Source organism: Osmia lignaria, chromosome 7, assembly GCF_051020975.1.
Source record: "Osmia lignaria lignaria isolate PbOS001 chromosome 7, iyOsmLign1, whole genome shotgun sequence".
NCBI classification, from domain to species: domain Eukaryota; kingdom Metazoa; phylum Arthropoda; class Insecta; order Hymenoptera; family Megachilidae; genus Osmia; species Osmia lignaria.
Window position 1 is genome coordinate 10,667,884 of NC_135038.1, and position 27,821 is coordinate 10,695,704.

Consider the following 27,821-nt stretch of genomic DNA (forward strand, 5'->3'; position numbering starts at 1 on the left):
GGACAATAAAAACGCGGGAATCGCGGATTTTCGTGAAAGCAACGTTCACGAACGATGATACTCAAATGAGAGCTAATCTAGCCGTCGATATTTATTATTATTATTATTATTATTGTTGCTGTTATTATCATTATATATATCTGTATATATATATATATATATATATATAGTTTATCTTTTATATATAAAAAAGTGATGAAATCCTTGTAACTATCTATCATTTAACAACGAAGACGTGCTTCTTTTCTCGGTTGTCTTCGTACACATTTTCTCGGAGCTTATTTTGTCGTTCGATTCTTCGGTGTTTCCTATATTTTTCTTCGCATCCTAGCAATTTCCATTTCGAGTGGTTCATTTGTATACAATACACGCACGGATATATTATGTAATATCGTACTTTTTATATTTGCTCGTAACGTAAAAGAGGCAGTATTCCTGATGGTTTTACTCGTGATCCATCGTTGAGAAGGATTTACCAAGAAACGAGTCGCGTCCGGCACTTTCCTCTATTCTCCTTCTTTCTTTTCCTCCGTTCCCTTCAATTTATTCGTTCTACACCGTGCACGCGTTGTTTCGCGTTGAAATAGGACCCAAAAAAAACAACAAAAAAACCTGACAACTCTCTCCCTTCTTCTGGGTGTCAACGAAATCACGAAATAAGCCGGTAAAAAAATAACCAAAACTGCACGTTTCGTTTTTTCCAAGTACTTTTATTCGCTTTATACTCGTACGATTTTTAGAAAATGAAAAGACCGATACGCCGTCGATGAACTGTTCAAAAATCAGTTCCTCTGTGCAGAGGTGTGCGAGTACTCGTAATTTACAAGCCGAGCTGAATTAGATTCTCGAATTACTCGAAATCGACGAACTGTTTGAAAGAAAAAGCGAGCTACTCGAATATTCGAGCCGTCGTAAAACTTCGACTTACTTGAAGATAAATTTTCAGCTCGAATATTCGAGTAGTTCGATTTTTTCGAGTAGCTCGCTTTTGTTTCAAACAATTCATCGATTTTGAGTAATTCGGCAAATTCGGCTCGACCGACCGATCATTGTTTGACTCGAAATTCGAGTACTCGCACACCTCCACCTCTATGTACTCTTGTCCACGGACAAAAGAATCGTCGGAGAATAAAAGAGAGAGAAGAAAACGAACGGAAAAATAACAAATTCCTCCATGTTCCACAGAATTCTTTTTTTTTTTCTTTATGATTTTCCCTTGCGCGTGCCGTTTACTATGACTAGAGACATAATAAATCCTTAATTTTGCATGCTATATTTCGTCGACAGTATGTATATGTATATGTGTATATATATATATATATATTTGTTTCATACAAAGAATAAGAAACCATATTGCTTCGGTGGCTCGAGGCTTCGAAATACAAAAGTGGAAAGCCTTCCCCAGGAGGCCACGGAATCGCGAAATACAAAAAGCACAGATCCTCTGTTTCCATGTTTTTAATTCATTTTTTTTTTTTTTTTGCTTTTCATTTATTTAACTATTCTTCTTCCTTCAACGTCTCGCACGAAGACTAACCCTTTGCCTAAATAATATTATAACAATTGAAATGTAACAAATCTGCATTGTATTTGTACTACGGTTGATTTTTTTCAATTTAGATTCAATTTGTTCAGTTAAGGATTATAAAATCCAATGTATATTTCTCGATTGCCTCAACAATGCAGCGATTAATACAAAGCAAAGGGTTAAAGTGAAGATCGAAGGAAGAAGACTTCGTTTTTAAATTGGTGCGAAGAAGAGATCATTTTTTTTTGCTTCCTTTTGCCTAATTGGTCGCTAGAAGATACGAAGGCAAGTGTGACATAAGCGAGTTTAATCGAACAGATTTCATATCGAAAAAGAAAAATGAAAATTAAAAGAAAATATCTTTCCTTTTCTCTTCAACTATGTAAAACAACAAGCTCTTTCAGAAGGGACTTCTGAAGATTGTACCATAAACAGTTTTTAATCAGATTACGTACTTGTTCTGTCATGAAAACAACTGTTGCTTCACGCGTTCCGGAAGCCACGCTTCTTTCTCGTCGATTCATTCAATTGCGTTAAAAAAACAGCTCAAAGAATATGGTTCAGATTTTCTTCAAGTCATCGAAACGGTCTGGTAACACCCTTTTCAATTACTCGAACGTTACACGCAACAACAACAACAACAGCAACAGTGTCACTGAAAAAACAAAGAAGAATTTAATAGAAAAAAAGAAATATTATACCAGCGTGGTTACCGGAAAGCGGTAGGACCGTGATCCTTCGGTACTGAACAAGTGGATTCAATTGTTATCTCCTTAGATACTTATATATTAAATATTAATAATTATAAATTACAATCATCATTAATAGTAATATTAAACATTATCATTAATATTATTACTTTAAATGCATACACAGTTTAAACACCTAGCTTTTGTTTCGACGAAAAGAAGAGCAGTGTAGGGAGAAGATGAAGGATCGCAGGATATGATGTTGAAGAATTAGACTGTTAACCCTTTTCGATGATCCACAGGACATCTAGTATCTCTGTCTGGAAATGGTTAAAGGGCAATTAAAAAAAGAAAACAAAAAAATACATGTAAGATGATGAGAAATGTACAGATCGTCTAAGAGAAAAAAAGGTTGAAAAAAGGATGAGGATGAAAGAGAAAGAGAGAGTTTGGTCTCGCGGTCCGTAGCTTCGATCCATGATTCTTTGGGTCCTATTTCAAAGGAACTTCTAGGACGATTTATCTCGTCGAGAACACGTGCATTCCTCGTACGTTCGAGGATTGTTCGGTGCTGGATCGATGTTAGAGAAAGATGCGGGACTCTGCTTTTCGGCGAGAGTTAGGAGGAACTCTTCTCGGTCTCGCTGTTCTTTGATTCTTGTTTTTATCTAAAGAGGAACAGGGAATAGAGGCTACAAACTAAACGATTACACGTTCACATTAAATAATTTCCTTCTTCCGTTTCGTACTTAAATGCTGGTCACAGAATTTGGGATATTTCTTCGTGTTGTTGCTTTTCTTCTTTCTTTCGTTAACTCGTCTTATCGTTCGTTTTTAGTTTCCTTTTATTTTAATCGATGTCCTTTCATACGCGACGATCCGAATTTCGATGAAAGGTATGCTTCCAAAGAAAGAATTTAAGAAAACAAAAAAAAAAAAAAAAAGAAGAAAAAAATATCAATTTTTCTTCGCCTTCTTTTATAGGGTTTCTCGTTTTCATTGGCAAAATGTTCTTACGCGCCATCGAGACCTTTCGCACATTCTTGCATATCCGAACTAAAACCCGTTCACTCTCTAACAATCTCCTGTTTAATTCGAACATTCACTCAACAATCTCAAGGAAAGAACCAAGAACGTAGAAAATGGCCTATATAGCAGTGATCTATACAAAATAAATAATGATAAATCTATATAAAAATTAAAGGTATCAGTGCAAACGCGGCGGTTATAGTCACAAAAGACGATACGATACTCGCGCCAATTGTTTATGTTTCTTTTAACGTCCCTCTTCTAAACCACCCTCATTGGTAGAGGGGGGTTGCGTGAAATATACCCGACAAATTCGTCGAAATTGAAACGGGAAACAAACGATGGAAAATGAAAGAAAAACACGGTAAAAAGTGAGAAAACATGATATATCAGAAACGGTGAGTTTGTATTGCCCGGACTCGTGGATGAACCCGACTATGTACTTAATGGCCTTCCGTTTACGGTACACTTCGCGTTCCTGTGCAAATGTATGTATATGTAGTTTTCCCTATATAATCGTATTAATACACGTGCGTATGGTGTGCGTGTAGGTTTTCAATGCAATATGCGAGTTTATCGTAACCTTGCCTGTTCATTGACATATACACGATTCATATAATTATACGTACAATATATAATAGGTATTTTTTTTTCCCATGATCATGTTTGACTTTTTTTTTCTGCCCTGCACGAGCGACCGTTTTCGTTTCTTTCGCCCGGTATTTGGTTGTTTCGCACGAGCGAGTTGCTTCGTGCCATGCCGAAGAACAAGAAAACGAAGAAACAAAATAATAAGGGATAGATAGTAAAAAGAAATATATGTTAAATGAACCGCCGAAGCAGCCGATTTTCTCGGCGCTTCATCGGCAGTGAACGCTCGGAACCTTTTTGTTCAGGATACAACGCTTCCAACGACATCGCGAGTTTCAACGTGTCGTCCTCGTGTCGTCGATTATCGATCTTCGAATGATCGAAATATGCGTGTAATCAACAGCACGTGCTCGCCAAGTGATCCTTGAAAAAGGAAGGGGGGAGGGCCAGGATAAAAAGTGTGTGTCTGTTTGTGTGTATGTGTGTGTACGCGTGCACGAGGACCGGAGAGATTTTTGGCTTTGTCTCATATGCCTTGGTGCTTCTCTCCGTTTTGTCGTTCTTCCTTTTCTCACGCTTCCCTCTCGTGTGTCGAACAAACGATATATTAAACTCATGCTAGAAGCGCTGGTATTCACGAGTGATTTTATCGCCGACCCTGCCGCGACGCAAGGCTAAATCGACGCCGCGTCTTCGGTAGTCCTTTTTACCAGCACAACCCAAAACGTTCTTAAAGTCGCTGCTGCTACTGTTGCTGCTGTTACTTCCTTGGGTTATCATTTTCTTGTTCTTGTTGATAACGTTACTGCTACTACCGATGTTGTTCCTGGTGTTCTCAGGTTGACCGAACTTTCTGATCAACGTCAACTTCGGCGAGGCTGAAGAGTAATTCGCCTCGTTCGAGGATACGGACACGCCGACTTCGGTGGCCAAATGGTGGTACTTGATGCTTATACTGTATGCTGATTGGCTGCATTTGGTTCTTTGGAGGAACGTCTTGGGGTCAGCCCCAAGTTAGTTCCAGATACGAAGGAACGAGTCCCAGGAACCCGTCGCTACCGCCATACCGTCCTCCGTAACGCCCAGGCAAGAAACGCGATTATCGTGGCCAGCAAGGATTCCTGAAAAACAAACAGGATACTCCTCGAAAAAATATCCCATATTTCGCTCCCTCGTTTCTCCTTCGTGCGACATAAACGGTGCAGTAATTGTATACATGTTCCATAAATATTAACCAAAAGGTGTTAATACCAAAGGTGTAAGAACAAAAAACAAGAAAACAGAACAAATGCACACAGGGAGAGAAGGCCTTTAAATAAAATTTCTCTTCTCTCCTGAAGAAAAATCTCACGGGGTCAAAAAACGTTCGCGTACCAGCTCGTTCCGCCTTCATGGAATCCCATACGTTGCAGTTGAAATCGTCGTAACCGGCCAACAATAATCTTCCGCTCTTGCTGAACGCTACGCTGGTAATACCGCAGATAATATTGTCGTGACTATACATCGCCAGCTCTTGGTCTGCCCTAATATCGAACAGTCTGCATGTTGCATCGTCCGAACCCGTCGCGAAAGCGTATCCATTCGGGAAGAACTATGCGTTGAACAGAACGGAAAACAGAAGAAAATTATTCGTGTAATACGAGCATCAAAGAAATTCAAGTATTTCTTCCTGAAGTAAAAAGAAGACATACGATATTCAATTGTATTCCACTCGCAATATACCTGTATCCTATTATCTAGTAAATATTTCAACAAAACAATCGTCCTCTTACCGTGACAGCGTTTATGTCGCTTTCATGACCAGGGAAGGTCTGCTTGCAAGATCCTTCACGAATGTCCCATAATTTTGCGCTCGCATCGCACGCACCGGATACGAATGTGCGCGTGTCCGGTGCCAAGGATAGGGACATTACGTCGCCCGTGTGACCAATGAAGGAAGTACACTGCTGGCCAGTCTCTATATCCCACAGGGCGCTGGTCAACAGGAAAAAGACACGATATATAGCGACGTTGTAATTCGCTTGCATTCATAAACGATACACGATTACCAAGTAAAAGGAGAGAACCGAAAGAACCAAGGACAAGGATGGCGGGGTAGGATCGTGGTCTTTATTATACATTCGCATCCAACATCCTGTTAAATGGAATAAAGTTACACAAAGGAGCATAGCGTGCGGACAATTAGAAACAATTTCTAATTCTGGATTAAATATAAAAATCAGACGTTGCTTACCAAGTCATGTCCCCAGAACTGGTGACAATTTGGTTGTCGTCATAGAATCGACAGCACGACAAGTAACCAGTATGACCTGGTAACTCTCTGCTAACCCTTACGTTTCCTTCTCTAGTTTTAAGACTATAGATGGAACAAATGTTATCCAACCCACCGCAGGCCACGTAACTACCTGATGGCGCGTACGCACAGGTCATTACCCATGAGGAGCGCAAAGGAATCGCGTGAACTTTATTGGTGGTGTAACTATCCCAAACGATCAGCTTTCCATCCTGCGACGCTGACACCAAGTTTCTGTTGATTAAATCATACAGATAGATTATAATTGTTTGCTTCCGATATCGTAGCTTCGTTAAAATCTTATCGGATGATCAAGTACCTTGAGTCACTGCCCCAATGCATCGCGTAAATCTTGGCCAAGTGACCGCGAAGCGTGCGTCTGGTCCGCATTTGTATCCGGCCGATCGGCTCCATGCCCGACGTGGCTTGGACCAACGTCGTGTCGCATGCTGCTTTCCTAGCATCCTGAAAAAATATATCGAGAAGAACACGCATCAGGACGTGAATCTTTCAAGACACGGAAACGTAACACTGGCTCGATGTGGACTAAATATTAGAGAAAAATCTGCTTATACGTCGCCCCTACTCATTCATAGCCTACTCATTCCTAGATGGCTGCGTGAATTCTGAAGGGGTTAATGAATTTCGCGTGAAAATCTCGTTGAGGCTCGTGGAGCACGTGAACTCAGTCGACGGAAGGTCAAGTGTCGCGTTCGAATGAAACAGGTAAAACGAGGAGAATTCCATAAATTATAAAAATTATAAAAATTATAAAAATTCAAAAAGTCCTGTTTTACGGTACTTCTTACACTTTTCGCGCTTCGAAATCGATCATTCGATATGCGATAATTAAACACGTACGTTCTCCGTTGATGTAGAAAATTAAAAGGGTTGTTAAAATGAACAGATCTACACGTGTAACGAGGATAAATTATTGAAACACTTGAGGAGGGTATTTAAAAACGTTCATTCTATTTATCGCCAACAGCTACGTGTGTTACACACTGTGTACGCCTGACGATGCGTGTAATTTCACGCACACAGGAACAACAGAGAAAGAGAGAAACCGAGAGTGAGAAGAAACAGGATAGAAAGCAGAAGAGAGACAGAGAGAGGAATGGTGGCGTATTGATCAGAGAGAAGCGACGGTTATGCCGCACCCTACCACCACCACACATACACACACGTATACTACTACAACCTTTCATTTCCACCACCATACACGAGAGTAGAATCCACCGATTGCCATCGACGAGGATTTTCCACCGCCAAACAACTTCTAATTCCCGTCAACTTCTAACTACCCCTGATCGACGACAGATCGTACAACGATCTGACTGGTAACGAATTAAATTGCCAGAAAATCTTTGGATTTTACCAAGAATTTTTAAGAGCATTACTAAAAGGGGATGAAATACGAAAGCTACTTCGAAAATGGAACGTTAAGGATCAAGGGTTGCTTGGCCCAATTTTAAGAAGATTTGGGCAAGATAAAGCAGGGACAATCTCTTCGACACTATTGTTAGAGGTGTTCTCTTGTTCTATCGAATATTGATTTCCAAAGTTGGGAAAAGAATTGTTTGAAACGTATAAAATCATAAACAATACGGAAAGAATTTTTATATATTAATAAATTATTTTCTACTACTGTTCCATTTAAAAAACAAACCCCTTCTGTGAAGGTGTTAAAACATAGAATTTTAGTCGATCGATAGGATAATAAAATAATAAAAAGATAACAGAATGTATGATGAATGTATTACTGTAACAAACAATTGTCTACTACCACTCACGGTAGGATGAAACAGGGTAAGAAAAAAAAAAAAACAAAAAACAAAAAAGGAAATAAAAAAAAATTGCTGACTCGTTACAGGGAAAAAAGGGGTCGGTTGTTTAATGCCAAGAGGCACTTCGAGCCGAGAGACGCCCTAGACTTTTTTCTTTTCAGACAATGCACGCCGCTGTTGCATGTAGAACTGTTGCTTTGTCCTCCAAATGTTCGGAGATTGTCGGTAAACAAAGAAAACGTAGGAAGACGAAATTCAACCGTGGACCATTCCCAGAGCGCTTGCTTAAATAACACCTAAAACTATAGAAAATGTTAAGTTAACGCGAAACAGGCCAACGACTGAATACCAACGACTGAATGCCATCGAAACACGTTATCTACGGTTTATAGATAATTCATGTGACAGGAAACTGATGTGATAGGAAATCCCGTAGGTTGGTAATATCCAACAAACTTTATCTAAGAAAACTTGTACATTATATATGTATTGCTACTTACGCTGTGACATTAACCCTAGAACGGTGGACCATGGAGAGAGCCCCAATTTTAATTATTTCCATTTTCTAAATAATATTAGACAGCAAAAGGAAGTCTTAAATTTAGAAATTACCCATTTGTATGCTTGATAATTAGCCCTCAGACCGCGGACCATGGAGAGAGCCCGAATTTTAATTCAATTTTGCATCCCATATTATTATAATTTTCTAAATTTTATATTGTTCCCTTTAAAATTATTCAAATTAATTGATAAATTTGGGTCACGACTGACCCAGACTCCACTATTCAAGAATTAATTAATATATTATCCACCGGTCTTAAATAAAATAGATACGAACTACCACCTTACAATTAACATTTAACTAAACATTAAAAATTGTAAATTTTCAATTTCCTCTTAAGTGGAGGGTCGACTTACTCGAATGGCATTTTTTAAAGCGTCTGCCTCCTGACGAAGGGTTTCTAGCTCGCTCATGATGCCTATTTTAGTGATGTGCCTCGAGTGAGAATCCGCTGAAACGTTTGATAAAGATGTCTCGGAAAGGTTATATTATTTTCACCCTTTAATGGAACCTAGAACGTCGTGTCCGAGGAATTGGTTAACTTCTATCTAATTTGTCCTTTCGCTGAAAGGCAGTCGGAGCCCAGTGTCACGCCGACGACGCTTCTTCCGGTGGACAATAATGGAGCAGATCCTCGAGCTTTGCACCACCAGGAACGGGAGGATGAGATGAAAGAAGAACGAGAAGAGGATGACCGAACCTTCTTCTCCAGCGGGTACCACCAGTCTTTCCAAGTCTCTCCCTCTGATCTGTTGCTGTAACGGCTTCCGCTTCCGCCGCTACCACCGGAACCAGAGCCAGACCACCGCTGTCTCTCCCGCCCCACGCGCCAGCTTCGACACCTCCTAACGAGACCGTTGCCACCCCTGCGAACAAAATCGTACAAAATTACTTATTTTTAACCCTACTAACTTTTTAACCCTTCTGAAACGACAAATCTACTTATCATTGTGGTAAGAAATAACAATTCTGGGTTTAGAAACTCTTTGTCCCCCCAAAAAAGGGTTAATCTGTATGGTCTAATGAAATTCTGACGAAAATACTTTTTTATTTACAAATGAAATGTTCGACATCGATATCAGGTCTAATAGTTCATTTCTCTAGGTACCTATACCGAGAGAGTAGGTGTACGTGTACGATATATAGTGTAACGTCTATTACATTTTTATTATTCTATTTTTATCCAGGCCTGTCACATTCGTTGACATATTTGTGTCACGGACAACGTGTTTCTTCGTTTGCGCGTCAACTCAGGCGTAATTAATCTTCTATCCATAGATAAGACACGTAACAGTCTCGATTTCTATGAAAATTCACTTCCATTATTAATTCCCAATTCGTCTATTTTGTGTACGTGCAAAGTAACGTCACAGGGCTGCTATTTTTATCGCGACCGAAACAATGTTACCTAGGAATTTTGGAAAAATTTGATATTTAAAATGCCGTTAGAAGAACGAGAACCGATTTGTCGTTCTATTTCGTGAATTTCTAATCGGTCTACAACAGATAAGACGTTTCTTTCATTCAGCAGCTGTTTGTTCCAAGTAAAGTTAATTTTTCAAGCTGCATCGGAATTTCGGTGGCAACGAGCGTCCTTCACCTCCAAAAGGTCTCGCAACCCGGGGAATCCGAGGGCTGTCGATCCAACGGGGAAGGTGTTCTCATTTGCCGGAACCGAGTGTATCGTTCGGCGCATGAGCAAGCACTACGAATCACCGAGTGTAGTACTCAGGGTGTCGCGGATGAAAGAATCATGGGAAAAGAATGTAACAATATTCTCAGATAAAAATGACAAGGTACAAAAACCCAGCAGCTTAAAGTTCCACTTGCTAACCCTCTGAAAAATGACGAACCACTGACAAATCCTCCCTCTACGCAAAAACTTTCTCGGTCACAAGTCTTCACAGATTGAACTAAATTTTCACGTGAATTTGGAATTTCTTATGGTGGTCGAGGTATCGCTAAAAGCGAACCGGTTAACTGCTGCTTTATATCCACAATGAATAAACGACGGTATGAATAATTAACCCTTAAAATTAATTTCTCTACTTTAAAGCGAATTAAACGAATTAAAAATTTCATTCGAGCTCTGAATCATAGATCTCTGTTATCCGGGGGTTGATTCTCACCCTGCCGTACCCTTTGCGTTACACCACACCGGTACCGGCCGTAAACTGGCTCGTTTCGAAGGACGTCGAAAGCAGAACGAAAGAAGGATAATTCGATCCATCGCTTACCCGCTCCGTCCACCTTCCACTCTTGTCAAAGCGTCATGAATCCCGAGGAAACATAACCTCTGCACGAGGAAGGGTCCGTTGCAAGCGCAGAGGGTAGCGAGCTGCCTTCTCGAACCCGTCTTCCACCGCCAGATTGCGCGGTCGAAGTGAAAAGCCGGCACAGAACTAGACTTTTGCGGGTAGAAAAACCGAAAGGTATGCTGCACTTTTCATCCGGCGCTTATAGTCACTGGGGAACCGGTCAAATGTACGCGCTGGTGCGAGCTCTCTTTTTCATGCCGCGTTCAGGGAACCGTGGAACCGACGACGACGAATCGATGAACGCTCGTCGTGGCTCGCCCCACTTGGGTGCTCTTTTGCACCAACACCCTCTACGATCTCTTCTATCTCTCTCTGTCCAACGCTATTCTACTACTTCTTTGTCCGTTACTCTCCACGCTCGACGAACTTGTCACACATATATATACGAATACACGCGTGCGCTCGCGCGGCAACCGAATGATGTATCGGGTCAGGAAACACCTTCGAGTACACCTTGAGATTTAACAGAGGACAAGATGATCAGGAATACGGAAGAGAGCGCGGAGAATGGACAGAACCTTGGATACGATTTCGAACCACACCCAGGGAGGACGTGGTTTCGAGAGAAGACCGGCTAGCTGGGGAAGAGAAGGGATGAAAGCGACGCTGGCGCCGCGGCGCCCGCGTACCGGCTGACTACCGGCGTCGTCACGACGCACAGTGGGGCAGAATCCCAAGAAACAGGGAGGGAAAAAAAAAAAATGCAACGTACCGTGTTTTTTCACTGAAAATCCTCAGCCTGATTAAACTACTTGGTAATTGGACAGAATAGAGTATGGTTACCGGAATGATACAATTAAGGGCAAAAGGCACGTTCTCTGTGATACATAGAAAACAAGCCAACCTTGCTCTCAGAATCTGTTGCAGCTACGGATTTCAATCTTTTAAAGCCTCTATTATGATACTAGATGAATTCTTTAGCGAAAGAGAATTTTGAAATATCGAAGGTTAAAGTGTGGATTACTCTCGGTAGTAAAAGCACACAAAATTTCAACTCGATCGGTCGAATGGTTACTGAGAAAAGGGGAGAGAAGCATTTTTCTAAAATCTTGTCTTTACCAAATCATTTTCATCCACTTATAGTACCCATCCGAAAAATTGTTTCAATTATAGATAAATAAATAAATAAAAATTTAATTTCTTGACCCCCCCAAAACATTGCCCTATAATATCAAATCACACTCGTGACGCACCTTACAGTTCAAACGAATCTTTGTCTGGGTACTTTTGGTATGTTTAAATTTAATTATAATTATAATTTTCCCAGTGACAAATCGTGGAATTTTCTTCATTTGGTTTTAAACTGAAGCAACGAATTCAGAATTAGCTCTGACTGATGCAACTATCGAAAAAATGATAGAAGGGGTTAAAAAACGACATTTAACGATGTCTCGACACTCAGACTCGTGATTACAGCGACTATACACCTTACCGATTTCAATGATCTTAACATATGTTATAACTCTGTCCTGACATTGTGTTAGCTATTTTTTGCAGGATGAGGGGAGAAATAATTAGGAACGTCGACTGAGTTTATGTACATCTCTCTTGATAACCCTTTGGCCGTTGTTTGTACAGCAAGATATTGAATGTGCTGATAGTATAGGGGCCCGAATGGCACCCTTTCGTTCGCGTCGCAATATACCTGATCGAGCATTACAAAATCATAATAAGTCTGGTCTTTTGACAAATTTCAAACTACGCTACCATCTTTCTAAATAACGTTACATTACGAGTTATGTCGAGCGATGTATCATCGCCTTAATAAAGCTCAATCGTAATCGTTCAAAGGATCCGTAGAACTCGCGATTAATGAAGTAGACCATCTTCGTTAGAAGCTACATAGAAAATCTGCCGGCTCGACCGTGTCCGACCTACATCCCATTTATCACTCTTATCAAGGTACAAGTCGGATACACGTTTCCCCGGGTGTGAACGCGTTATTTGAAAATATGACTCTCGAGAAAATTCCATTTTACAACCGACCGACCTTCTGGCTTCGTCATTTCAGAGGCATCCGCCGATGGAAATGGACGCGAGATACTGTTAGGATAGATTTAACTGAAAGACATTTCTATCGTTCTGGATCCCCTAGGCCTTCCTACACGCGTTCCCGGATGCACGAATGAGAGCAACAGTTGAACCACGCGGGTCAACGTCCAATACGATCTCTCCCTCTCTTTAGCTCTTTTCCCATCTGCTGGCTGTATATAACCACGAGGCTGCCAAGTACCTCACACCAAGTGTGCACTCCGACCAAGTCCCTGGCACGACCCAACGGTCTTTCGAATAGCGAGAAAGAATGGGAGAAGCCGCGAAAGGTCTACCTAACATTCAACATGTCTACTGTTGCCGGACGCCTGTTGGCGTTGCACCTGCCAACAGCCCGTTCCAATGACCGGCCAGCTGTACATTTGTCTCTAGGCCGGTGTTTACTCTGCTCCTGGTGCCATTTTTCTTCTTTTTCCGAAACCGTTCTCGGACGTTGAACGTGGACCTACTTGTTGATAGTTTGCACCTTGCCGTGTGTACGTCACCGATAAAACCGAACGATTCGTACCGCGTTACTATTTTACGATACTTTTATGTTGAAAAATCGTAAATAATATATGAATAAAAGTTTGATGTCGATATGAGATAAGCAAGCTAATAGATAAACGATCGTAGATTAATTGATAATTATACCAAAAAAAATTTGATTTTTAATTTACGTAATTTTTTTTTATTTTGTAGAAGGAACATTTATTGTTTCATAAAAGCAACATTTTTTATTTGTAGAAAATTTGTAGAATATTTTGTAGTGGTAGGTTATATTATCACCATGTGGGTGGTTGTAGAAATTTATAAATAAATATATAAATTAGCTTTATCGTTCATGAACAAGTAATAGGGGTTATGAGTACAATTTTCATCATTTTAAGCTTGAATAAATGAATTTTTTCTTTAAATTATTCTGATTCTTTTTGTAAAACAAATATTTCTAAAAAAACCTTGTCATAAACTTCGGAATCAGTTAAACCGTTCATCCAATGGCCTCTTTACCCCGATGCAGAATTTATTAAACTACAAATTTCTTGACAATTTCGCCAAGTTCCAGTAGTTGCATTATCGATTCTTTGCGCTAGTTCTTTCCGCGAAGTCACCCCTGTACCGTACACCTTTTGTCCCACAATTCCCCGTACATAAAAATTCAGAGATACTAAATGTGATGTTCACAGGGATCTTTCTTTGCTTTTGTAACAATACGTTTACAGCCCACTTTTCCATCTACCCCAAGGGTTTTTTCCTTTTCTCAGGGAGAGCCTGGAATACCCTATATGTTTCCATTGTTCCCAAGATCGAGTTCGTTATACGATGAAAAGCGATGAAACGAATACTAACGACATTAATTATAAACAATTCTTAAATAAAGAGACTTCGTTAATCGCGTACAGGCCGTGTGTATAAAATGATATTGTGGTATTACAGCTGATGACAGCAATTCACATCGGCACGACCTAGTTTCGAAACGCGTACAACCGAGTAGGATCAGCTCGTAGTAAGTGGAAGCCTGTCTTCTCTTTCGATAATAGAAAAATAATAGAGTACGGGTACTCGGGATAGCTCGACCGTTTGTTACGATCGATTCGTAGACATCGGAGGCGATTTCGTCACCAGACTGCATTGTTACGCATTCGGAAGAAAACACTTTACGCCAGGGGTGGGCGATTGTTTTGGCTCGGAGGCCACTTTTTGGGAGCGGAGGACCGCACCTTTTAAAATGATTGCATAGTTAACTTTGCATTTCAGAAAGATATAAATTGTACCATATAAATTCAATAAAATAATGACAGTTTTATTCAATTTATTTAAATGCGAGACGAATCTTCGATCGCGCACGGGAAGGAAATCTCGGTTCAAGACGGATTTTTCTGTCTTGGCGGGCCACAAAGAAACTCTTAGCCGCTATTTGCCCACCCCTGCCTCACGCGGATGTCTTCGACTTTTGGCAGGGAATCTCTGAGAATAGTACGGGCGCAAGGAACACGCCCGTTTAAAATAAGCTGTGACGCAAACCGATCGATCTATCAATCAATCCGTAAACCGCATCGCGAATAAGAACACTTGTTCGTTTTGTCTCGACGGCGTTTCCCTTTAACAGCGTCCAACAGACACCAACTGTGTCGTCTCTAATGCGACAGGTGAAAAACACGCGGATACCCTAACGAATCTACCCCGGCGACCATTTAACGCCACTCTTCGGGCAGGTGCAACCGTCAACATTATCCTCCGAAAATAGAAAATCATTCGACTGCTATGAACTCGTGAACAATTCAAAGCTACGTTAATTTACCTACGCCTTCTCAACCCTCGGCGAACCTGATCGATCCTCGTTGTATCGCATGATTAGCGATGGCTCCGAGTATTTCGCAAGCAGTCCAGCCAGGTATTTTGGGAAATGGAAACGATACTGGTTCGTCTCTAGGATACTTCATTCCGCGAAAGGAAGAAGGGATGATTGGAGGGGTGACAGGGTTCGATCGATGCTTTCTCTTAAAGAAAACACTGTTGTATAGCGATCGTTACACACGAGACGCGAGCATGTGTAGAAGAGAGATCGAGTCGATCGAGAATCCCTAGGGTTGAAACACGAGCTCGGAGTAACGAGCTACCTAAAATCCGTACGTTCCCGTAGTTTCCAGGGTATAGAACGGCGAAACATCGGGGCGGCGGAGCGAGGGGCGCGCAAGTAGGGTTGAAGAAACTCGAAGCAAGATAGAAAGGGATGGAGGGTAGGTTGCGGAGAGGTGACGGCAGGTGAATGACGTCAGAAGGCGTACCGTGACGTCGGAAAGTAACCTGAATTTGGGACTGCTGATACCCAGGATTTTTCCTCTACCGTTCCTGGTACTTCATAAATATTTCATTTCGTTTGAAAGTCAAATCATTCGCGAGTTATTTTTATCAAATTTCTTTATTACAGTACGAATTTTCCCTCGTTATCTGAAATTGTACTCGTTAATCTTAAACCCGTGGGATACAGATAAATGTTATTAATTTCATTATCTTTTTTAAACATGCAATTATCGCTGAAATTTTACACTAGGCAAACTCTTATTAGGAGACGAGAAAAAGAAATTATTTGCTTTGGACGTTCAATGGTACAGACATCAGGTGTATGTAAATATGCGTTAAGAAATTAAGCCGCAAATAGATGGTTTCGCTATTTTTACGAATCACAGTGACGTCAGAAGAAAGAAGGAAGAGAGGCAAACGTATGGATGTTAGGATTAACACAAAATTTGGAAGACTCGTCGACCGGTTCAAAGGAAAATTCGACTCGTGCGAAGATCGATGCTTTCTTAATCGTTTCGTTATCACGGTAATTATCAATTTTATTCTTTTCGATTGCGCCTTGGACGCACAGAGCGCGTCGCCCCTTTCGAACGAATTCGAATCAACCCTTCTTTTCTGCTCGCTCGTTTTCCACTGGTTCGTCCATCGAGCAGAAAAAGGGGCAACTTGTGGGCTCACGAGGGGAACGTGTAACAGGACGTGACCCCGCAACAGGGAGAGGAGGATTGGAGGGTGACAGGAAGGAAGGAAGGAAGGAAGGAAGGGAATAACAGGGGTTTGCCAGTGCTACACGTCATTGGCATTACTTTCGCACCGACTAAAGTACTCGACGACCTACTAACCGTCCTACGAAACACGATCGTCATTAGAGATCGTAGAAAAGACACATCCTGTTATCTACCGTGCTTCTGTTATCACCGTGAATATTCGTCTAACACAAACGTATGGTAAGCATTTATTTTCACGGGTCGAAAATATTTTCGAGCAGACCTAAGAACCTTAACACGCCGACACGTTACAGACTTTAGATAAGAGAAATTCTTAGATAACATTAAGTACGGTCATTAGAATATCTTCTAAGGAATGTTAACCCTCGGACGGCGGACCATGGAGAGAGCCCCGAACATATTATAATATTTTCATTTTTAGTCAGCAATTTTAACTTCTACAGTTATCAGCTGTTCAGAATGGACGATCGTCGATGGATTTGTAGCCCTTTGACCTTTTAGTTACTAAAATGCATAATTCTGTTATCGGGTTTACTTTGGAGCCTCGTGAAAGCTTTGTCAATACAGACAACTATACGAAATTCATGTTTTCAGTGCTGATATAACAGATGATCGTGTTGCAATCGATAACGTTACTCGAGGCGATCGAGATTTGATTCGTAGTAATTGGTCAGTGAATAGATACGTCCATATATCGGTATCGATTGTAAATGTTTACGCATCGTCGTCGCTGATTTCCGCGGTTTATCAGCTGGATCAGTGAGTCACTTACAGCCCGAACGAAATCGATTTCTTCTGAATGAAAAGAGCGCGGAGGGCCGATAACAGATATTATCGCCGGCGCATCTCTCTCTCTTTCAAGTGGTACGTTGTCAATTGAGTAAAAGACACACCACTTGTGTCTTCAGAATTCCAACGACTTTATACTTCGAACCAATTAAAGACAATTAAGACAGCTGCTATTGCCGCAATTGGCCGGCCAATCGCGAGATACATACTATCTCGTACTCTAGTGAACATGTTTTTTTATTTTATTATACAAATACGCACACTTTGTCAGCGTCATGACCAAGTCGCGTTTATAAAAAAAAACTTCTTTTCTTGTTCGGTTGGTTTCCTAAAAAAATTATCACAGCAATAATATTTTGTATTCGAGCACCAGTGAAAATATTTACATTTTCCTTTATCGCGACAAACCGCGTCATATTAAAATATCGAAATGGTCGGCAATATAGATAATTTCGTACTGTTATCGATTTTATCTAAAGCTTCAAATTAGAAGAACGATTCGATGCATTCGCGAAGAAAAATTCCTGACAAAGAGATACGGTTAGAAACGCGTTTCCGTGAAAACCATTGTAATAACGATTCAAGGCTGTGAAACTACTGCGTTTTCCTTTGTCGTCTATTTCTTCAATGTGATTCACTGACAATGTAAATAATGTAATGTAAACATATAACAAAGTGAAAAGGAAAAAATTCAATATTTAGTCGTTTCTTAACAAAACCTTCCACTTATGGCGTCTACTAACTTTTATTAACCCTTAAACAGCGGAGTCTGAGCCAATAGAGATTCAAATAATTTTTGTAGCAACAGTGTAAAATTTAGAAAATGGAAGTAATATGTAATACAAAGTTACATTAAAATTGTGACTTTCTCCATGATCTGCCACTCGAGAGTTAACTTATTCCCATAGTCCGTGGATTAAAAGTATGAAATTTAGAAAATGAAAGTAATATGAAATACAAAATTGTATTAAAATCGGGGCTCTCTCCGTGGTCCGCCATCCAAAGTTTAATTTATTTCCACCATTCGTGGATTAACAGTGTAAAGTTTAAAAAATGAAAATAATATGAAATGCAAAATTAAATTAAAACTGGGGCTCTCTCCATAGTCCACCGTTCAAGGGTTAACATATTATTTCGTTCCCTTTAGATACGAATGTAATAAAAATTTGAACAGTACAACAAGGGTTGACCGTTAGTCGTGGATTCATCGGCCGACTAATGTTTAGCCTCGAGCAATAATTAGAAAAGCTGAACCGATGATGAAAGTGTCATATTTTCGGAGAACACGTGTACACCGACGTACAAAGACGTCGTCGCGCGGTATTTTTACACCGCGTATTCGCGTTTTTGCAAAAAGCGTTGCCTCGTGTTCCCGATTACAATACCGTTTGTTTCCGTGTCAATTTTCGACCACGGATATTATGCAGTCCTCCCACTTTTTATTACTCCCCTCGTGTCGCCGTATTGGAATTCGAGCGATCTAATTACCGCTTTAACGACGTCCATTTAAATCGACAAATTTTCGCGCCATATGTATACACCGTATCTTTGACGATACATAACGCATGAAAAATAATTTTTCTTCATTTTCTTGTAGCAACAACACGGTACAAGTATGGTAATCGTGACAATCGTTATCGGGAGGAGAGCTTTCAAAACAAAAGATTAAAGCAAGGAGATAAGATCGTTGGTACTTCGGTGATTTAAACGCGACCGATGTACACATTCATAATAAATACGAAACGCAGCCGAGCATTAATAGATAATGTGGCTCGCAACACTGTGCGAATTAGTGGTTATTGATCTCCTATGTAAATTTGCAGCAATCTCAGATATCGCTAAGCAAGCAAAAGCTTTTTTTTTTCTTCAACGCCAATTTACACTGTATATGTATACTACACGAGCCGTTCCGTTCCGTAATCAACGATTTTCGTACCCGTTCGCATCGTGAAAAATTCTTGAACGAGAAAAGTACGGTTTAACGTAGCAGGAAGAATCTCGTTATCGCGTGAGCCGGCACTGACTCACGGTCGCCAAAGTCGACAACTCTAAATAGTATCGTTATAAATTCTACGTTTCCATCCAAGGGGATTTCCAACGAGTTGAAACGTTAAACGGCACGAAAGGAGACACGGTGGGTAACGCAGTCGATATTAAAATAACCACGATGACGGAACAGGAAAATTTGACAGTGTAGCCTAGGCGGCCGCCATGTTGGCTACTCGTATCGAATCGAAGGGCTAGTCAGGGCCGTTCGTTCTAACGTTCTTCCAAGTGGAAACGAGTTACGAAGAAAAATCACAAATAATCATGAATTGAAATGACGGTTAAACGTACCTGGAGCTCCCTAACGGAGCTACGATCGTCGAAATTCCCGGCTCGGTGTATCGGCCTCTCGTACCCACGAACAGCTCCTCTCTCTCGCTCTCTCTCTCCCTCCTGCTGCGGCGGGCCTTTTTCCTAGCCTCGATTTCTCACATCGATGACTATGCACTTTCCTTTTCACACCTCTCTGTTCCCGAACAACGTCTCGACACGCCACGAAATCACTAGGCAATGATGCTCAAACGATCGGGACGAGTCTGCTCCACCACGAGAGTATTTCGCGACACTACTGTGACCGCCACTTAGTTTAAGGTTATAACCCGTCACTGCTCGAACTTTCAACGACGAACCCGAACACAAACGTGTACCGCGAACTTTATCAACGATTCGAACTAATGCGACGGTTCAAACGATTGTTTTCATAAATACAAAAAACTTCACGAAGCGAGCGGAGCTACTGTTGCTGATACTGCTTCTGCTGCTGCTGCTGCTTCACGGCTCTGGCGGGCGGCAGGGCGGGGCTCCGTGCTTCGAGTCCCGTAGACCCCGTCGTACATCCCGAACTCGCCGGTCCACGAAAACGCCCGAATCACCAACAGCGCCCTCTTCGGCTATTCTCGTCATCCGCCATGTTCGAACACTGCTCAGACGTCGTTCGTGTTTGGCGCCATTAGCATACGATCCCGCGAATTGTGCGAAAATACGAATTCGAGATGATTCTCAATCAATTTTTTTGATGAAATAGTGAGTGTGAGTAAATATTGTGTTACGTTGCACTGTCCACTAACAGTTAAGGAGGAATTTTTGGCGAAACATGCAGTACTTCTCTGAAGGGGAGCTGTGGAACGTCTGAAGCGTCCGGTTATATGGTGAGTTGTAACCTTCCACATGTTTTTGTTGCTGTTTCGAATGCGTTTGGAGGTTGAATTGGATTCTTGATTGTATTCTGCGTGTACAATGATACGTTATTGATAAATGATTGTTTTGTATACACGTATTTCGTCTAGGCACGTGTCATGATTTAACATAGTACATATGTCGTATGCAATCGTGTATTGTATTAGGGTTAGTCATATATATTTGTGGCAGTCAAATTGTCTTCGACTGAATCAAATTCTTTTTCCTCATTCAAAAATATCATTCTGGAAAACATTGTTGGTAACATAGTTTAACGTTTATATCAACAGCAGTTTTCTCAAGAATCCATGTTCCAATCATTTCTGCCACCGACGAGAGACAGTCTCTCGTCTGTGTTTCTGCGTAGTCTGGCGTCGTACCTGAAGATGTCTGATTGTAGGAAACAGTATTACCAACACATGATACTAACGTTGCGTCCCAATTTTTTCAAACGTATAAAAGAGACAAAGATCACCGTAATTTATTTTCCATTACGTTTAAAATAGAAAAGAAAATTATCTAGTTGATTAATTAGAGGTTTGTTACACGAATACCGGGAAATAATGAACGCTTGAAATAAAAGGGTTATTTCTAGACAATACGTAGTAGTATTTGCAAACTGCTAATGAAGTCGATAATTTGCAAAATTGTAGCTGACACGTAAAACTGGGAACCGTTTGTCTCGACGACTAATTTGCTCCGTGCACGTTCTTTGTTAGAACGCGATGGTCCGCAACGATTTATAATTAACCTCGTGTTCGAGCACGAGTACAACGATAGAAGCATAAAGACAATATGTTAGGGGAACGTATTAATTAACACATTCACCATGGGGTCACCAGTGACCGACATCTCAAATGTTAGGCAATTGGATAATTAAAAAAAAGAAAATTTGTTAGGGCAGCAGTTCGATAACTTTGATTAAAAATTAATAATAATAAAAGATAGCATTTTGAGCAGGTTCTTTAGGTTCTCGACATTAAGAAAAATTTGTTTTTTAATTATTCCAATTCACGCGATACTAGATTAATTACTAATACGTTAAATGAAATTTACGTATCCTTGCTAACAATAAAATCCTCCACCTATACCATCTTGACCATCTTGGTCGTTCGAAGAGGCGAAAATGCTGAAGCTAACTGGCGCAATAATCAGAAGCAATAATTTCTGGCCATTCTTTACGAAGAATCCACATTATCCAGGACTTCCTAGCTGTACATCCGACCGGATTCCATCGGAACGAGGACGACACGGTAGAGAAAGAGAGGCAGGACCTTATCAATATTATCACTGGCTGGCGAGAGGGGTATGATAGGGCGGCGTAATCGGGCGGTGAACGATGCTGGTGGGGGTCAGGTCGAAACGACGCAGGCGCCGCGGACGACCCCTCTAACGTACCACCAGCGTCGTCTTCGTCGTCGTCGCCGTGGTGGTCGTCGTCGTCGTCGTCGTCGTCGTGGTGGTCGTCGTGGTCGTGGTCGTCGTCGTCGTCGCCGAAAGAGAGACGTCGGCCCGTTTCGCTTTGCATCGTATTTTCAGTTTCAACTGAACGACGGCGACTAACGAAACCACGGGAAATCGCAGTCGAAAACGAAAGAAAAGGAAAAAAAAAAAAGAAAAATCATTGTTCGCCTTGGTCGGCGTTTTGCTCGGCACGCGGCTTCGAGGTGCCTCTTCGCCGGTAGACGCACCCGATTAAAAGGTGGGAGCACGCGGGAAAGCAACAGTGTTGATCGAGCAACGGTGGGCCGTGATACGGTGCCGGTGTTGAATGGAATTCCTTCGCGACAGAACGTTGTTTCAGTCAGGATAACAGCGAAGGACGTTTAAAGTACAGTGAGACGCTAGGTAGATAGGTTTGTTCGGCTCGCGAGGTGTGGTGACTCGAAGAGGACATGTAATTCTTTGCTAGGATAACATCGTTGGGAAAATGTAGATCGCTGGCAGAGTTATAATAGAAGATATGCTAGCTTTCTGGCAACGGATCTGGTTGGGAACAGTTGTTCGTGAAACAGTGCTTTAGGTGGACAGTGTCAGTGTCCGTCGCCAACAGGTTACAATTTCTCCGATGAATAGTTCAAGAGATATCGAGAAAATTCGCAGGTCCCTGGTTATTTCGCGAAGAATGAAGAAGAAGTACAAATACGTTATTCGACCGATGCTAAATATCGAGCTGAAATGCACAACCGTCTGACCCCCGCGGAACCAGGACATTCGATTGCGGGGTAGTGTGCGTTCCGATCTCTTATCGTGAACATCGAATAAAATCAATCCATAGAAACCATCAAGCTTTGTTATATCGTGCTAACGCAACTACGAATTCCACCACGTGCCTTTCTCGTCGTGATCTCGACGGTGTGTCTCCTTATTTCCCTTCCACGTTTCCTCATTGGCCCCGCGGTTTCGTTTTCCTCGCCACCGCCATGACATCGTGTTACCATTTCCTCCGTAGTCGCGATCTCGCAGCCGCGAAACAGGTGTCAGGATGCGAGCCATCGGGCGCAGATTCGTCGACGGTGTTGGATCATTGAACGCGTGGAAAACGACAAGACGCACAGCACGGTCAGAACATTTCCAAGTAAGCTAAGCGATCGTGGAAATGTCCGCACAATGCGCTTCAACGAGACGTGCACCGTTCATTCCTCCGGATGTAGAGAAGCTTGACTTCCAGCCGACGAGGTCGAATCATCGCCGGATTATTCGCGGATCGTCGTCGCGATTCTGGGAGGAATCGTTCGGACAGATTTCCGATTATCACGAAAGTACACCCCTTTCGTTGTCTTAGGATCAATCGGGCGAGGACGAATCGAAGTAAGAAGGTCGCCGTTACGTTCACCATTCGAACTGAACTACCATCGTCGAACGGAATACTAGTCCTGTTGCACAAACGAAGATTCAACCAACGATCGGTTGAATCGTTAACGGCAACGGCGACGTTTTCCAGATTCCTGGCATCCTGTTCTGGAATTCGTGGGAACGCCGCGAGGCGCAGGGTTGTATCCCACTATAAATAGATGTTTTCTCGAGTTGGATCGTACGTCTTGAGCTGGCCAAGCATCGGAACAGAGAGATACACAGACACACACACCTACGTATACAGAGACGAGGATCTAACCTCGTGACACGCATGTCGGAGACGTCGGGAAGATCGAGCTTCTCCTTGTCCTTGGATCAGCCAAAGGATCAACCCATGTGTCGTTGAAACAGCTTGCTCGGATTTTGTAGATTTATCTAGGTAGAAGCTTGTAACCGGGGTCCAAAGGAAGTCGAGCAAAGACATCCAGCCTTTCTTGCGAGCTGAAACGCGCCATCGACTCTGTCCACATTTGAATTTTGTACAAAGAAAAAAAAGAAAAAGAAAAAAAAAACACAAACACACACACACACACAACGATCCTATCCGCGAAGAGGAGGCGATTTAAAAAAAGGAGTTAAAAAAAAGCGGCGTGTTAAGTGGAACTTTTGTTGGAGTGGCCACGTCCTTAAATTGTTTACTAAGCATCATCTTTTGTATGTACGACTAGCAACGAATCTTCTTCATATTTCTTCGGCCCTGTACGTTGTCGCGACGTGACAGCGAACGGGATTCAGGAACGAATATCGCGACGAACGTCGTCGATCATTTTTTTAGCTGGTGCTTCTCTTTGTCCTCGACGAATCATTATGCTCAACTCGTGCTGTGCTTTTTTCTACCGTGCTTGTACGCATGCTGCGAGTGTTTTTTCAGTGGTCTAGTGTTACGCGTTAATTGTTAAACAAGGCTTGACAAGCCTTCGATCGAACGCCAACCACGTCTCGTCGGCCCAGGTACCTGGGAATATTCCTGAGATGCCTGTTAGACGAGGACACGTGGCGCCTAGGACAACGATTATCGAAACCATCATCAGGAAGTTTGACACTCACGGTGAGTTTCGACGCGAAACCACCCTCTATTGAAATCTAGCAATTTCCATTTAGAAACAGAAGAAAGAACGCAATGTTTCTTTCAATCGAATATAATTAACCCCGTGGTTTTTTACTTTTCAATTATCCCACAGCGTCATTAGAGAATAAGATAGCGAGACGAAGAAAGTATTAGTTTTCATTATTATCAAGAGGAGAGGGAGGTTATTTGTCATTGACAGTAAAAATGTAATTGCATAGCCGCCGGTTCGGTTACCGTCAGAAACGTGATTAAACGAAATTACGATTCTATGCTTCCTGTACTTCGTTTCGCTTAAATTAATCCTCCATTAGTTTATCGCCGAGCTGTTGGCGCGCTGATTAAACAACGATAAACGATCGCGTAGCGAGATGTTTAACAGATTGATTGCTACGTTGAGACTACTTAAACTTTTTACGATCTAATAATTAGCAAAAGAGGGAAGAAAAGGCAAACTTTGAGTAGGATTATAATTCTATAATAAACGAATGGAATAAGACGAAATTGATTTCGACGTACTTTAAAAGTATATCCACGAAAACCGCGGAAAGTTTAATGAAATTCTTTCAAGTGTCGCGACTTCCTTCCTCGATGGAAGATTAAAATAAAGTTAACAGCCCGCAGGTTTTGTTGTATTTGTTCGACTCGATATAATAAATCGAAGTTTCGGGAAGAAAAATATCAGCCGGCATATGGAACGAGAAGCAGGCATCGAGCCAGAAACTCCGTTTTCAATATTATTTAAAACATCTCGACGAAGGCGAGGCTTTGTGATAGGGGAGGAATCGGTTAAATGGAGGAAAGGGGTAGTTCTATTTCACAATGGGACAATGCATGTCAGTGGCAATATCGCTCGAGTCATGCCTGAAGTCCTTGCAAGGGAAGAGTACCCGGAGAGAAAACCGACAGGGCTCGGGGGCTTGGATTGATCGTGGTGAAACCGAAAAACACCCCCTCTGTTCGATCTCTTTATTTCCCATTGTTTCTCCTCTGCTTACCGTTTCGTTAAGAACTTTCTTCAAAATTAATTAGATGCTTACGTTGCTAGGGAAACAGGAATACTGTTCCAGGGTTAATGGACGATCATTCCATGCTGTTAGATAATCTTTTTGTCACTACTCCCTCTCAAGTTTCGCCAGAAGATAATGGATAAAAAGCGATGGAAATAAGTGGACGAGGGTCGCATATCGTTGCTCGTTGACAAAAGCTGCGGCTGTCGTACAGAAGGGCGCGCGGTAATAGGCATTAACGCGATAAATTCTTGGGAAACCTTTGCAACGCCAATTTATATAATAAAAAATATGTATGCCAGCCCCTTCAGGGTGGGCTTTTGTCCCGGTGGCATTGCTGCCCGTCAAGCCTTGGCTTCTAATCTGACGTTCTCTCTATAGCACTCTCTGTATGTACATCCAGCGTTCGTTCGTTTCTTCTTCTTCTCCTTCATCTTCTTCTTCTTCTTCTTCTTCTTCCACTTTATTTTATCCCTTTCACCTTTCCGTACACCCTTCTTCATCGCCGTAGTCATCCTTTCGATACTCTTCAGCTGTCTTCTTGTATCCGTAATCGAACGGGACGTCGGAGGGCAATCTGTTTCACACGCGGAAACACATCGTCGAATCGCGACCGCACAGGCCTTGAAAAACTAACATAATTCCTCGCGACCAGCGTGTAATCGATGATGAAGCATCTACGACGCCCCAGAATTTCCTTCGCGAATAATAAACCAGCCATTCAGACGTTTCTTGGACAAGGGTTCAGATTTCTTAACCCTACAAGCGATCGATCTATGTTTTACGTTTAGGAAAATCGGTTTGCTCTAGAATTTATATGATCATACGAAAATCTCAGAAATAATTATTTTGCAAAATCATAAGGGAGGAATTCAAGAGTGAAACTTTTTTCCCTTTATTTAATTTTATTTAGAATAAATAATTTTTGAAACAAATTTATCGACTAAGAGGGCCCTCGGCGACCCAGAAATCTTAATTCAGCCCCGTGCCATGGGGTCACTGATATCAGAAATTTTGAAATGAAATTGAATAATATTCATTTCTTTGAATTCGTCGATTCCTGCCCGTTGAAAGGCACGTTTAATCCCGCGAATTAATTATTAAGAATAATTGTGCTATTAATCATGTCCATGGGTGATATTCGTGTCAAGGACAGGTGATTCGTTAAACACACCCTGAATTGTGATCACGCGTTCGCTACACAGTCGAAAATGTGACATCTGGAACCTGGCACGGACTTTTCGTTTCCGTGTATGGAACTATTAAAAGTCGACAATTAGACCTGCGCTACTTTAAATTGTATTTCACGGTGGCAGCCCCATTATCGCTGTTGTTGCTTTGGAAATTTCATCCTTATCCATCTACCCCCTCGTTTTACAACGATCTAACGTTCGATGAAATTATCAAGCGAACGAACAATTTTCTTCGATCTTTCCCGCCGATAAATTTATTTTCTACCATATGAAAAGCATAACTTGACGTGGTAATTTACCTTGTATAACCAACAGTTGGGAAACACTTGAATCAGATAAAACATGTTACAGTTCGTGTTGATATTTCTAATTATTCAAACTTTCTCGAGATATCAATCGCGAATGGGGATTTGGTTTTTATAAATACTTGGCTACGTTTCCGAAAGTTAAATCCTCGAAAATTCAATAGTTTGAAGGATTAGAATTGGGTCTTCGATCAAGAGGCGAAACTAAATTAAAACGAATTAACATTGTTAATATATTTTCTACTAACTCTTTAACAACTGGCGCCGGGGTAGATGGAAAAGTTTTGATAATTTATTAAGCTTGTTTACGCTTAGTAAATAGCTAACAGAATTCGATAATTTATTAGGCTTGCAGCGGTGGATTAAGGGATGATCTAAGAGAGTCCCACTTCGATTAAATATCAATTAATTTTATTGAGAATCAAGGGTGGCCTTTGAAGGTTTCGTAGCCCTGGGACCTTAGAAATCTTAATTCGGTCCTGAGGCTCGCTTCTGTTTTATTATAAATCTCTCTCTTATTTTTACCAATTATTCTCAACTATACAGAAGTTAAAATACTCTAATGTACGAAAATCACGGTCTGAAATCCATAGCGAACTTTCATTGCGTTTATCAGCCAGTCGATAATATTTGTCACCATTTTTCACAGCTCATCGCGAGTCAAAACATTCGTTTATCCTATATCGAACAGATGATCGCGAACAAAATTCATAAATTCCATCGAGATCGTCGGTGATTCATTGAAACGACGAGGCACCAGGGACGGCTAGATCGAGATCTCTCGTGGAAGCTTTTCTGACCCACTTTTCCCTTCGTTTCTTCACGAAAATCGTGCGGTCGCGGCGATGGGGAAAGAGGAAAAAAGAAAGAGAAGCTTCGTTCACGTCACGTGGCTTTGACCGTCTTCCAACAGTTTCCCTCCGTTTATCACGATCAGATTCAGAGATTAGAATCGCCTCTGATAATTCTAGGATTAACGGGCATTACTTGCGACGGTAGACTGCCGTGTCCGCGTTCCC

General features: G+C 41.5%; 2 protein-coding genes across 16 annotated transcripts in view; one reads left to right on the plus strand and one right to left on the minus strand.

Annotated features, from left to right (window-relative positions):
- Positions 1-1,455: 1,455 nt before the first annotated feature.
- Gbeta13F (guanine nucleotide-binding protein subunit beta-1) lies at positions 1,456-19,959 on the minus strand. Its single transcript, XM_034324409.2, has 7 exons — positions 19,488-19,959; positions 8,836-9,345; positions 6,450-6,595; positions 6,071-6,364; positions 5,610-5,811; positions 5,212-5,428; positions 1,456-4,958 (listed from the first exon to the last, which is right to left on the minus strand). The coding sequence occupies exons 2-7, from the start codon at positions 8,890-8,892 to the stop codon at positions 4,852-4,854; spliced, it is 1,023 nt and encodes a 340-aa protein (XP_034180300.1). The 5' UTR covers positions 8,893-9,345; positions 19,488-19,959; the 3' UTR covers positions 1,456-4,851.
- A 1,827-nt stretch (positions 19,960-21,786) lies between these two features.
- Positions 21,787-27,821, plus strand: part of sei (potassium voltage-gated channel seizure) — a 91,504-nt gene continuing 85,469 nt past the window's right edge. For 9 of the 15 annotated variants that reach the window (XM_034324398.2, XM_034324400.2, XM_034324396.2 and 6 more), the window contains exon 1: positions 21,788-24,276. In XM_034324398.2, coding sequence (XP_034180289.2) covers positions 24,201-24,276 — 76 coding nt within the window. In that variant the 5' untranslated portion in view covers positions 21,788-24,200. Of the gene's footprint in view, positions 24,277-27,821 lie in introns of all 15 variants that reach the window. The other 6 variants (XM_034324392.2, XM_034324393.2, XM_034324404.2 and 3 more) reach the window with 2 other exon arrangements.

Bases quoted from the DNA above. Each gene is read 5' to 3' on its own strand.
- Gbeta13F (XM_034324409.2), bottom strand. From the start codon at position 8,892: ATGAGCGAGCTAGAAACCCTTCGTCAGGAGGCAGACGCTTTAAAAAAT. The intron at 6,365-6,449 runs GTACTTGATCAT...TTTAATCAACAG, and splicing joins CATTGGGGCAGTGACTCAAG to AAACTTGGTGTCAGCGTCGC. The intron at 5,812-6,070 runs GTAAGCAACGTC...CCTGTTGACCAG, and splicing joins AGTTCTGGGGACATGACTTG to CGCCCTGTGGGATATAGAGA.